Source organism: Mustelus asterias, unplaced genomic scaffold (genome assembly GCF_964213995.1).
Source record: "Mustelus asterias unplaced genomic scaffold, sMusAst1.hap1.1 HAP1_SCAFFOLD_1059, whole genome shotgun sequence".
Classification (NCBI taxonomy): Eukaryota; Metazoa; Chordata; class Chondrichthyes; order Carcharhiniformes; family Triakidae; genus Mustelus; species Mustelus asterias.
In genome coordinates, this window is record NW_027591004.1 from 87,869 (window position 1) to 101,368 (window position 13,500).

Consider the following 13,500-nt stretch of genomic DNA (forward strand, 5'->3'; position numbering starts at 1 on the left):
CTGTGGGAGGGTCAGTGCTGAGGGAGCGCCGCACTGTGGGAGGGTCAGTGCTGAGAGAGCGCCACACTGTGGGAGGGTCAGTGCTGAGGGAGCGCCGCACTGTGGGAGGGTCAGTGCTGAGGGAGCGCCGCACTGTGGGAGGGTCAGTGCTGAGGAAGCGCCGCACTGTGGGAGGGTCAGTGCTGAGGGAGCGCCGCACTGTGGGAGGGTCAGTGCTGAGGGAGACCCAGCCATATCTCTGCCATCCAATGCATTTTCCCGACAATATGTTGAATATTAGTCAATCTTTATTTGCAGTTTTCAAATTCAGACAAATCATTTAATTTCATAATCCTCTACAGTTAATCTCACGTAATCTCCATCAATGAAATCCTTCATCCAATCTCTCCATTCCTCAAAGCCGGTTTAAAGTTGATTTATCAGGATCACAAGTCGTGCTAACTTGTCCCTTAGTGTCCAAAGATGTGCAGGTTAGGTGGGTTGGCCATGCTAAATTGTCCCTTAGTGTCCAAAGATGTGTAGGTTAGGGGGATTGGCCATGCTAAATTGCCCCTTAGTGTCCAAAGATGTGTAGGTTAGGTGGATTGGCCATGCTAAATTGTCCCTTAGTGTCCAAAGATGTGTAGGTTAGGGGGATTGGCCATGCTAAATTGTCCCTTAGTGTCCAAAGATGTGCAGGTTAGGTGGATTGGTCATGCTAAATTGTCCCTTAGTGTCCAAAGATCTGTAGGTTAGGTGGATTGGCCATGTTAAATTGTCCCTTAGTGTCCAAAGATGTGTAGGTTAGGTGGATTGGCCATGTTAAATTGTCCCTTAGTGTCCAAAGATGTGCGGGTTAGGAGGATTGGCCATGCTAAATTGTCCCTTAGTGTCCAAAGATGTGTAGGTTAGGTGGATTGGCCATGCTAAATTGCCCCTTAGTGTCCAAAGATGTGTAGGTTAGGTGGATTGGCTATGCTAAATTGCCCCTTAGTGTCCAAAGATGTGCAGGTTAGGTGGATTGGCCATGCTAAATTGTCCCTTGATGTCCAAAGATGTGCAGGTTAGGTGGATTGGCCATGCTAAATTGCCCCTTAGTGTCCAAAGACGTGCGGGTAATGGGGATTGGCCATGCTAAATTGTCCCTTAGTGTCCAAAGATGTGCAGGTTAGGGGGATTGGCCATGCTAAATTGCCCCTTAGTGTCCAAAGATGTGCAGGTGGGTGGATTGGCCATGCTAAATTGTCCCTTAGTGTCCAAAGATGTGTAGGTTAGGGGGATTGGCCATGCTAAATTGCCCCTTAGTGTCCAAAGACGTGCAGGTTAGGTGGATTGGCCATGCTAAATTGTCCCTCGTGTTAAGGGAATAGCTGGGGTAAATGCATGGGGTTATGGGGATAGGGTGGGCTTGCGGTCGGTGTCGACTCGATGGGCTGAATGGCCTCCTTCTGCACTGTTGGGATTCGATTATTTGCAGGTGTAGGTTTTTCACGCAGAGAGCGGTGCGTGTCTGGAACGCGTTGCCAGAGGGGGTGGTGGAAGCAGACACATTAGCAACAATTAAGAGACATCTGGATGGGTCCATGGATAGGGAGGGAATCGAGGGATACGCACTGAGTAAGGGCAGAGGTTTTATTTGTAGTTTAGTTGGGGTAAAATGATCGGCATTTGATTTATTATCGTCACGTGTATCGGGATACAGTGAAAAGTATTGTTTCTTGCGCGCTACACAGGCAAAGCATACCGTTCATAGAGAAGGAAAGGAGAGGGTGCAGAATGTAGTGTCACAGCTCGGGGTGTAGAGAAAGATCAACTTAATGCGAGGTAGGTCCATTCAAAAGCAGCAGGAAGAAGCTGTTCTTGAGTCGGTCGGTACGTGACCTCAGACTTTTGTATCTTTTTCCCGACGGAAGAAGGTGGAAGAGAGAATGTCCGGGGTGCTGGTCCAGGAGGGAGGGCTTTATTTTCATAGACCAATGGGAGGTTTTCAGGAGAGGATGGCACCTGTACAAGAGGGAGGGGTCACAACTAAGTTGGAAGGGCACGAATATCCTGGCTGGGAGCTTTGCTAGTGCAGTTCGGGGGGGTTTAAACTAGTATGGCAGGGGGGTGGGGATCAAACTATTAGGTCTATAAGTGTGGTGGCTGGGGACGAGCTTGGGGCTGGGACAAGGCTGGCAAAGAAGAAGAGCACTCTGGGGGAGGACGACCTCACTGAGCCTGGGGGTCTGGAGTGCTTATACTTCAATGCAAGGAGCGTAGCAGGTAAAACAGACGAACTTGGGGCCTTAATGCGCACGAGGAATTTGGATGTGGTTGCGGTGACAGAGACTTGGTTGAAAGAGGGACAGGACTGGCAGCTGAATATTCCAGGGTACAAGTGTTTTAGGCGAGACAGAGGAGGGGCCAAAAGAGGTGGGGGAGTAGCGGTATTGGTTGGAGAGCATATCACAGCGGTGCAGAGGGAGGACAATTCGGAGGAGTCGTGTAGCGAGTCACTCTGGGTGGAGCTTAGAAACAGGAAAGGCGCAGTCACTATGTTGGGGGTGTACTACAGGCCCCCCAACAGCCCAAGGGAAGTGGAAGAATGGATATGTCAGGAGATACTGGATAGGTGCAGGAAATATAGGGTTGTTGTAGTGGGAGACTTCAATTTCCCTGGTATAGACTGGAAATCGCTGAGGGCAGGGACTCTGGATGGTGAGGCATTTGTAAAATGTGTACAGGAGGGTTCGTTGGAACAATATGTGGACAGCCCAACTAGAGAGGGGGCTATACTGGACCTGGTGCTGGGGAATGAGCCCGGTCAGGTCTTCAAAGTTTTGGTTGGGGAACATGTGGCAAATAGTGACCACAATTCTGTTAGCTTTAGGATAGTGATGGAAAAGGATGAGTGGTGTCCCAAGGGTAGGGTGTTGGATTGGGGGAAGGCTAACTTTATTGGGATCAGGCAGAAATTGGCAGCTCTTGATTGGGAGAGGCTGTTTGAGGGTAAATCCACATCTGGTATGTGGCAGTCTTTTAAGGAACAGTTGTTAGGGCTACAGGACAAGCATGTGCCTGTAAAAAAGGATAGGAAGGGTAGGATTAGAGAACCGTGGATAACCAGGGAAATTGAGGGACTGGTCAAAAGGAAAAGAGAGGCGTATGTTAGGTCCAAGCAGCTAAAAACGGAGGGAGCTCTGGAGGAGTATAATGAAAGTAGGAAAATACTCAAACGGGGAATTAGAAGAGCAAAAAGGGGTCACGAAATGTTCTTGGCAGACAGGATTAAGGAGAATCCCAAGGCATTTTATTCATACGTTAGGAACAAAAGGGTTGTTAGGGAAAAAATCGGACCTCTCAGGGACAAAAGTGGGGACTTATGCTTGGAGCCCAAAGAGGTAGGGGAGATCCTAAATGAATACTTTGCGTCGGTATTCACTAAGGAGAGGGATGTGTTGACTGGGAGTGTCTCGGAGGGGAGTGTTGAACCGTTGGAGAAAATCTCCATTACAAGGGAGGAAGTGTTAGGTTTGTTAGAGAATATAAAGACTGACAAATCCCCAGGGCCTGATGGAATCTATCCAAGGCTGCTCAGGGAGACGAGAGGTGAAATCGTTGGGCCTCTGACGCAAATCTTTGTCTCGTCACTGGACACAGGTGAGGTCCCAGAGGATTGGAGGATAGCCAATGTGGTCCCGTTATTTAAGAAGGGTAGGAAGGATAACCCGGGTAATTATAGGCCGGTGAGCTTGACGTCCGTGGTGGGGAAGTTGTTGGAGAAGATTCTTAAAGATAGGATGTATGCGCATTTAGAAAGGAATAAACTCATTAACGATAGTCAACATGGTTTTGTGAGAGGGAGGTCATGCCTCACGAACCTGGTGGTGTTTTTTGAAGGAGTGACCAAAATGGTTGACGAAGGAAGGGCCGTGGATGTTGTCTATATGGACTTTAGTAAAGCATTTGACAAAGTCCCTCATGGTAGGCTAGTGAAAAAGGTTGGATCCCATGGGATAAAGGGGGAGGTGGCTAGATGGGTGGAGAACTGGCTTGGTCATAGAAGACAGAGGGTGGTAGTGGAAGGGTCTTTTTCCGGCTGGAGGCCTGTGACTAGTGGTGTACCGGAGGGCTCTGTATTGGGACCTCTGCTGTTTGTGATTTATATAAATGATCTGGAAGAAGGAGTAACTGGGGTGATCAGTAAGTTTGCGGACGACACAAAACTGGCAGGACTTGCAGATAGTGAGGAACATTGTCAGAGGCTACAGAAGGATATAGATAGGCTGGAAATTTGGGCAAGGAAATGGCAGATGGAGTTCAATCCTGATAAATGCGAAGTGATGCATTTTGGTGGGAATAATGTAGGGAGGAGCTACACGATAAATGGAAGAACCATAAAGGGTGTAGAGACGCAGAGGGACCTGGGTGTGCAAGTCCACAGATCTTTGAAGGTGACGTCACAGGTGGAGAAGGTGGTGAAGAAGGCATATGGCATGCTTGCCTTTATAGGACGGGGCATAGAGTATAAAAGTTGGGGTCTGATGTTGCAGATGTATAGAACGTTGGTTCGGCCGCATTTGGAATACTGCGTCCAGTTCTGGTCGCCACACTACCAGAAGGACGTGGAGGCTTTGGAGAGAGTACAGAGGAGGTTTACCAGGATGTTGCCTGGTATGGAGGGGCTTGGTTATGAGGAGAGATTGGGGAAACTGGGGTTGTTCTCCTTGGAAAGACGGAGGATGAGGGGAGACTTAATAGAGGTGTATAAAATTATGAAAGGCATAGATAGGGTGAACGGTGGGAAGCTTTTCCCCGGGTCGGTGGTGACGTTCACGAGGGGTCATAGGTTCAAGGTGAAGGGGGGGAGGTTTAACACAGATATCAGAAGGACATATTTCACACAGAGGGTCGTGGGGGCCTGGAATGTGTTGCCGGGCAAGGTGGTGGAGGCGGACACACTGGGAACGTTTAAGACTTATCTAGACAGCTATATGAACGGAGTGGGAATGGAGGGATACAAAAGAGTGGTCTAGTTTGGACCAGGGAGCGGCGCGGGCTAATTGTTCCTGGTTTCTCGTTTCAAGGCTTCATTCTATGATCATCTTGCTGGTGCCAGTACAGAGTGAGACTGCGGATAGTTGGGAACCTGTCTCGGGGGCAGGGAATTCATATGGTGTTCGTGGAAGTAGAAATGACTAGGGTTGGGAAGCATTTTCCGATCGGGGCCATTGTGATCTCCTGGACTCGTTTCGATCGCCTCAGGGGGTCGGAGAGGAATTTCCCAGATTTTTTTTCCCCATATTGGCCCTGGGGTTTTTCACTCTGGGTTTTCGCCTCTCCCTGGAGATCACATGGTCTGGAATGGGGGGGTGGGGGTAAGTTAATTGGTTGTAATGAACAAAGCATCGTAGCTGTGAGGGACAGCTCGGTGGATAGGATATTGGTATGTAGATAGGCTGGAAAATTGGGCGGGGATCCTGGATTCAGGATTCAATCCTGGACCGGGGAGCGGCGCGGGCTTGGAGGGCCGAAGAGCCTGTTCCTGTGCTGTATTGTTCTTTGTTCTTTGCGTGGGGGGGGTCCTTGATTATGCCGGCTGCTTTTCCCCCGAGGCAGCGGGAAGTGTAGACGGAGTCGATGGATGGGAGGCTGGTTTGCGTGATGGGACTGGGCTACATTCACAACCCTTTGTAGTTCCTTGCGGTCTTGGGCAGAGCAGGAGCCCAGACCGAGCTAGTATTAGAGGGGCTGAGGGGCCTGTCCCACGGAAGCAGATGGAGGGTTTTGCAGCGAGTTGTGGTGAGGTTCTGCCCGCAAGGGGATTTAAAGCAGGTTCAATTGGGAGACTCAGAACGGCGGATTGGAGTCCCCGTCGACAAGGAAGGATTGGCGAGTCTGCAGATTCATCAGCCGGGACCTCCGACCAACTGGGGCAGCCTTGAAGGGCCGAATGGACTCCTCGACGTCGGGGTTGGGACACGGCAGCTACTGCCGCAGCTCGGTGCGGAATCGCAGGTCCGAGCCCTTCATCCTCCGCGCATAGTCAGCCTCGAAGGCCTCATCCTGAGCCACGGTGAAGTGGTTCTTCCAATCGCCCACCTCGCCTGCGGGGAGAGACAGAGAGAGCTGTCAGCGAGCGTGACCTGGGAGCCGGAGGCCTTCTCCCGCCTCGGGGACTTCCCCCAGGAAAGGGCCAGGCTCCAATCCCGGCCTAGTGCCAATATCCCACCCACACGCAGTGCTAAGATCCACACACAGGGATCAGGAAAGGGCCAGGCTCCAATCCCGGCCTAGTGCCAATATCCCACCCACACACAGTGCTGAGACCCAGACACAGGGATCAGGAAAGGGCCAGGCTCCAATCCCGGCCTAGTGCCAATATCCCACCCACACGCAGTGCTGAGACCCAGACACAGGGATCAGGAAAGGGCCAGGCTCCAATCCCGGCCTAGTGCTGATATCCCACCCACACGCAGTGCTGAGATCCAGACACAGGGATCAGGAAAGTGGCAGGCTCCAATCCCGGCCTAGTGCCGATATCCCACCCACACGCAGTGCTGAGATCCAGACACAGGGATCAGGAAAGGGCCAGGCTCCAATCCGGGCCTAGTGCCAATATCCCATCTACACGTTGTGATGAGACCCAGACACAGGGATCAGGAAAGGGCCAGGCTCCAATCCGGGCCTAGTGCCAATATCCCATCTACACATTGTGATGAGACCCAGACGCAGGGATCAGGAAAGGGCCAGGCTCCAATCCCGGCCTAGTGCCAATATCCCATCTACACACAGTGCTAAGCCTTGAACACAGAGATCAGGAAAGGGCCAGGCTCCAATCCCGGCCTAGTGCCGATATCCCACCCTCCCCGACACCGAGCGACACTCCCTGGCCACAAACCGGAACGGACATCTCTCTGAAGAAGGTGAAGGCTCAGTTTAGCTTGCGAGTAGAATATTGAACAGGGTAGCCCGGGGGAGGGGTGAGGCCGGGCATTTGGGGAGCCCAATGTGTGTGCGGTCACCATTGGGGTCGATAGAAAACCTGCCCAAAATAAAGCGTGGTGTTGTGATAACTCCCTCAGGGACTGGCTTCCTCGGCCTTGTTGACACGGTGCCAGTTGCCCCCTCTGCAATTCGCACCCACTCGCCAGGGGCCCAAAGATACAAGACAAACCCCTCATTCGTGCCAACCCAGTGCCCAGAGACATGGTCATCAGTCCCACTCTCCTGCCCATCTCCCCACTCAGTCCAAAGCCACTGTGCCTACACGCACTCCAACCGCTCACTCAACCGATCCTCTCCTCCCTCCCCTTCGAGGTCAACTGATTCTCCCCATCTAGTCAACGCACGCAGTACGTCCCACCACCCCCGCCCCACTAGACAAGCTTGCCCGACACCTCCCGCCCCTCCACCCACCACCACACCGTTCCCACCTGTTCCTCGCACATCATAGACTTGTCAAACACCACAAACCCCTCAATATGTCTGAGCAAGCCCCCCGTACCTAACCCCGTGCTGTACCTGTCCTGGGAGTGTTTGATGGGGGACAGTGTAGAGGGAGCTTTACTCTGTACCTAACCCCGTGCTGTACCTGTCCTGGGAGTGTTTGATGGGGGACAGTGTAGAGGGAGCTTTACTCTGTATCTAACCCCGTGCTGTACCTGTCCTGGGAGTGTTTAATGGGGGACAGTGTAGAGGGAGCTTTACTCTGTATCTAACCCCGTGCTGTACCTGTCCTGGGAGTGTTTGATGGGGACAGTGTAGAGGGAGCTTTACTCTGTATCTAACCCCGTGCTGTACCTGTCCTGGGAGTGTTTGATGGGGACAGTGTAGAGGGAGCTTTACTCTGTATCTAACTTCATGCTGTACCTGTCCTGGGAGTGTTTGATGGGGACAGTGTAGAGGGAGCTTTACTCTGTATCTAACCCCGTGCTGTACCTGTCCTGGGAGTGTTTGATGGAGACAGTGTAGAGGGAGCTTTACTCAGTATCTAACCCCGTGCTGGACCTGTCCTGGGAGTGTTTGATGGGGGACAGTGTAGAGGGAGCTTTACTCTGTATCTAACCCCATGCTGTACCTGTCCTGGGAGTGTTTGATGGGGGACAGTGGAGAGGGAGCTTTACTCTGTATCTAACCCCGTGCTGTACCTGTCCTGGGAGTGTTTAATGGGGGACAGTGTAGAGGGAGCTTTACTCTGTATCTAACCCCGTGCTGTACCTGTCCTGGGAGTGTTTGATGGGGACAGTGTAGAGGGAGCTTTACTCTGTATCTAACCCCATGCTGTACCAGTCCTGGGGGTGTTTGATGGGGGACAGTGTAGAGGGAGCTTTACTCTGTATCTAACCCCGTGCTGTACCTGTACTGGGAGTGTTTGATGGGGGACAGTGCAGAGGGAGCTTTACTCTGTATCTAACCCCGTGCTGTACCTGTCCTGGGAGTGTTTGATGGGGGACAGTGTAGAGGGAGCTTTCCTCTGTATCTAACCCCGTGCTGTACCTGTCCTGGGAGTGTTTGATGGGGGACAGTGTCGAGGGAGCTTTACTCTGTATCTAACCCCGTGCTGTACCTGTCCTGGGAGTGTTTGATGGGGACAGTGTAGAGGGAGCTTTACTCTGTATCTAACCCCGTGCTGTCCCTGTCCTGGGAGTGTTTGATGGGGGACAGTGTAGAGGGAGCTTTACTCTGTATCTAACCCCGTGCTGTACCTGTCCTGGGAGTGTTTGATCGGGCAGTGTCGAGGGTGCTTTACTCTGTATCTAACCCCGTGCTGTTCCTGTCCTGGGAGTGTTTGATGGGGACAGTGTAGCGGGAGCTTTACTCTGTATCTAACCCCGTGCTGTACCTGTCCTGGGAGTGTTTGATGGGGGACAGTGTAGAGGGAGCTTTACTCTGTATCTAACCCCGTGCTGTCCCTGTCCTGGGAGTGTTTGATGGGGGACAGTGTAGAGGGAGCTTTACTCTGTATCTAACCCCGTGCTGTACCTGTCCTGGGAGCATTTGATCGGGACAGTGTAGAGGGAGCATTACTCTGTATCTAACCCCGTGCTGTACCTGTCCTGGGAGTGTTTGATCGGGCAGTGTAGAGGGTGCTTTAATCTGTATCTAACCCCGTGCTGTACCTGTCCTGGGAGTGTTTGATGGGGGACAATGTAGAGGGAGCTTCACTCTGTATCTAACCCCGTGCTGTACCTGTCCTGGGACTGTTTGATGGGGACATTGTAGAGGGAGCTTTACTCTGTATCTAACCCCGTGCTGTACCTGTCCTGGGAGTGTTTGATGGGGACATTGTAGAGGGAGCTTTACTCTGTATCTAACCTCGTGCTGTACCTGTCCTGGGAGTGTTTGATGGGGGACAGTCTGGAGGGAGCTTTACTCTGTATCTAACCCCGTGCTGTACCTGTCCTGGGAGTGTTTGATCGGGCAGTGTAGAGGGGGCTTTACTCTGTATCTAACCCCGTGCTGTACCTGTCCTGGGAGTGTTTGATGGGGGACAGTGTAGAGGGAGCTTTACTCTGTATCTAACCCCATGCTGTACCAGTCCTGGGGGTGTTTGATGGAGGACAGTGTAGAGGGAGCTTTACTCTGTATCTAACCCCGTGCTGTACCTGCCCTGGGAGTGTTTGATGGGGGACAGTGTAGAGGGAGCTTTACTCTGTATCTAACCCCGTGCTGTACCTGTCCTGGGAGTGTTTGATGGGGGACAGTCTGGAGGGAGCTTTACTCTGTATCTAACCCCGTGCTGTACCTGTCCTGGGAGTGTTTGATGGGGGACAGTGTAGAGGGAGCTTTACTCTGTATCTAACCCCGTGCTGTACCTGTCCTGGGAGTGTTTGATGGGGACAGTGGAGAGGGAGCTTTACTGTGTATCTAACCCAGTGCTGTACCTGTCCTGGGAGTGTTTGATGGGGACAGTGTAGAGGGAGCTTTACTCCGTATCTAACCCCATGCTGTACCAGTCCTGGGGGTGTTTGATGGGGGACAGTGTAGAGGGAGCTTTACTCTGTATCTAACCCCGTGCTGTACCTGTCCTGGGAGTGTTTGATGGGGGACAGTGCAGAGGGAGCTTTACTCTGTATCTAACCCCGTGCTGTACCTGTCCTGGGAGTGTTTGATGGGGACAGTGTAGAGGGAGCTTTACTCTGTATCTAACCCCGTGCTGTACCTGTCCTGGGAGTGTTTGATGGGGGACAGTGTAGAGGGAGCTTTACTCTGTATCTAACCCCGTGCTGTACCTGTCCTGGGAGTGTTTGATGGGGGACAGTGTCGAGGGAGCTTTACTCTGTATCTAACCCCGTGCTGTCCCTGTCCTGGGAGTGTTTGATGGGGGACAGTGTAGAGGGAGCTTTACTCTGTATCTAACCCCGTGCTGTACCTGTCCTGGGAGCATTTGATCGGGACAGTGTAGAGGGAGCATTACTCTGTATCTAACCCCGTGCTGTACCTGTCCTGGGAGTGTTTGATCGGGCAGTGTAGAGGGTGCTTTAATCTGTATCTAACCCCGTGCTGTACCTGTCCTGGGAGTGTTTGATGGGGGACAATGTAGAGGGAGCTTCACTCTGTATCTAACCCCGTGCTGTACCTGTCCTGGGACTGTTTGATGGGGACATTGTAGAGGGAGCTTTACTCTGTATCTAACCCCGTGCTGTACCTGTCCTGGGAGTGTTTGATGGGGACATTGTAGAGGGAGCTTTACTCTGTATCTAACCCCGTGCTGTACCTGTCCTGGGAGTGTTTGATGGGGGACAGTCTGGAGGGAGCTTTACTCTGTATCTAACCCCGTGCTGTACCTGTCCTGGGAGTGTTTGATCGGGCAGTGTAGAGGGGGCTTTACTCTGTATCTAACCCCGTGCTGTACCTGTCCTGGGAGTGTTTGATGGGGGACAGTGTAGAGGGAGCTTTACTCTGTATCTAACCCCATGCTGTACCAGTCCTGGGGGTGTTTGATGGAGGACAGTGTAGAGGGAGCTTTACTCTGTATCTAACCCCGTGCTGTACCTGCCCTGGGAGTGTTTGATGGGGGACAGTGTAGAGGGAGCTTTACTCTGTATCTAACCCCGTGCTGTACCTGTCCTGGGAGTGTTTGATGGGGGACAGTCTGGAGGGAGCTTTACTCTGTATCTAACCCCGTGCTGTACCTGTCCTGGGAGTGTTTGATGGGGGACAGTGTAGAGGGAGCTTTACTCTGTATCTAACCCCGTGCTGTACCTGTCCTGGGAGTGTTTGATGGGGACAGTGGAGAGGGAGCTTTACTGTGTATCTAACCCAGTGCTGTACCTGTCCTGGGAGTGTTTGATGGGGACAGTGTAGAGGGAGCTTTACTCCGTATCTAACCCCATGCTGTACCAGTCCTGGGGGTGTTTGATGGGGGACAGTGTAGAGGGAGCTTTACTCTGTATCTAACCCCGTGCTGTACCTGTCCTGGGAGTGTTTGATGGGGGACAGTGCAGAGGGAGCTTTACTCTGTATCTAACCCCGTGCTGTACCTGTCCTGGGAGTGTTTGATGGGGACAGTGTAGAGGGAGCTTTACTCTGTATCTAACCCCGTGCTGTACCTGTCCTGGGAGTGTTTGATGGGGGACAGTGTAGAGGGAGCTTTACTCTGTATCTAACCCCGTGCTGTACCTGTCCTGGGAGTGTTTGATGGGGGACAGTGTCGAGGGAGCTTTACTCTGTATCTAACCCCGTGCTGTACCTGTCCTGGGAGTGTTTGATGGGGACAGTGTAGAGGGAGCTTTACTCTGTATCTAACGCCGTGCTGTACCTGTCCTGGGAGTGTTTGATGGGGGACAGTGTAGAGGGAGCTTTACTCTGTATCTAACCCCGTGCTGTACCTGTCCTGGGAGTGTTTGATCGGGCTGTGTAGAGGGTGCTTTACTCTGTATCTAACCCCGTGCTGTACCTGTCCTGGGAGTGTTTGATGGGGACAGTGAAGCGGGAGCTTTAGTCTGTATCTAACCCCGTGCTGTACCTGTCCTGGGAGTGTTTGATGGGGGACAGTGTAGAGGGAGCTTTACTCTGTATCTAACCCCGTGCTGTACCTGTCCTGGGAGTATTTGATGGGGGACAGTGTACAGGGAGCTTTACTCTGTATCTAACCCCGTGCTGTACCTGTCCTGGAAGTGTTTGATGGGGGACACTGTAGAGGGAGCTTTACTCTGTATCTAACCCCGTGCTGTACCTGTCCTGGGAGTGTTAGATGGGGGACAGTGTCGAGGGAGCTTTACTCTGTATCTAACACCGTGCTGTACCTGTCCTGGGAGTGTTTGATGGGGGACAGTGTCGAGGGAGCTTTACTCTGTATCTAACCCCGTGCTGTACCTGTCCTGGGAGTGTTTGATGGGGGACAGTGTAGAGGGAGCTTTACTCTGTATCTAACCCCGTGCTGTCCCTGTCCTGGGAGTGTTTGATGGGGGACAGTGTAGAGGGAGCTTTACTCTGTATCGAACCCCGTGCTGTACCTGTCCTGGGAGCATTTGATCGGGACAGTGTAGAGGGAGCTTTACTCTGTATCTAGCCCCGTGCTGTACCTGTCCTGGGAGTGTTTGATCGGGCAGTGTAGAGGGTGCTTTAATCTGTATCTAACCCCGTGCTGTACCTGTCCTGGGAGTGTTTGATGGGGGACAATGTAGAGGGAGCTTCACTCTGTATCTAACCCCGTGCTGTACCTGTCCTGGGAGTGTTTGATGGGGACATTGTAGAGGGAGCTTTACTCTGTATCTAACCCCGTGCTGTACCTGTCCTGGGAGTGTTTGATGGGGACATTGTAGAGGGAGCTTTACTCTGTATCTAACCCCGTGCTGTACCTGTCCTGGGAGTGTTTGATGGGGGACAGTCTGGAGGGAGCTTTACTCTGTATCTAACCCCGTGCTGTCCCTGTCCTGGGAGTGTTTGATGGGGGACAATGTGGAGGGAGCTTTACTCTGTATCTAACCCCGTGCTGTACCTGTCCTGGGAGTGTTTGATGGGGGACAGTGTAGAGGGAGCTTTACTCTGTATCTAACCCCGTGCTGTACCTGTCCTGGGAGTGTTTGATCGGGCAGTGTAGAGGGTGCTTTACTCTGTATCTAACCCCGTGCTGTACCTGTCCTGGGAGTGTTTGATGGGGACAGTGAAGCGGGAGCTTTACTCTGTATCTAACCCCGTGCTGTACCTGTCCTGGGAGTGTTTGATGGGGGACAGTGTAGAGGGAGCTTTACTCTGTATCTAACCCCGTGCTGTACCTGTCCTGGGAGTATTTGATGGGGGACAGTGTACAGGGAGCTTTACTCTGTATCTAACCCCGTGCTGTACCTGTCCTGGAAGTGTTTGATGGGGGACACTGTAGAGGGAGCTTTACTCTGTATCTAACCCCGTGCTGTACCTGTCCTGGGAGTGTTAGATGGGGGACAGTGTCGAGGGAGCTTTACTCTGTATCTAACACCGTGCTGTACCTGTCCTGGGAGTGTTTGATGGGGGACAGTGTCGAGGGAGCTTTACTCTGTATCTAACCCCGTGCTGTACCTGTCCTGGGAGTGTTTGATGGGGGACAGTGTAGAG

General features: G+C 52.3%; 1 protein-coding gene across 1 annotated transcript in view; it reads right to left on the reverse strand.

Moving 5' to 3' along the window:
* Positions 1-5,842: 5,842 nt before the first annotated feature.
* The window catches only part of LOC144487821 (sulfotransferase 1A1-like), a gene marked incomplete at its 5' end in the record, with an annotated part of 37,316 nt that continues 29,658 nt past the window's right edge, over positions 5,843-13,500 (reverse strand). The window contains 1 exon segment of the mRNA XM_078205894.1: positions 5,843-6,068. Coding sequence (XP_078062020.1) covers positions 5,950-6,068 — 119 coding nt within the window.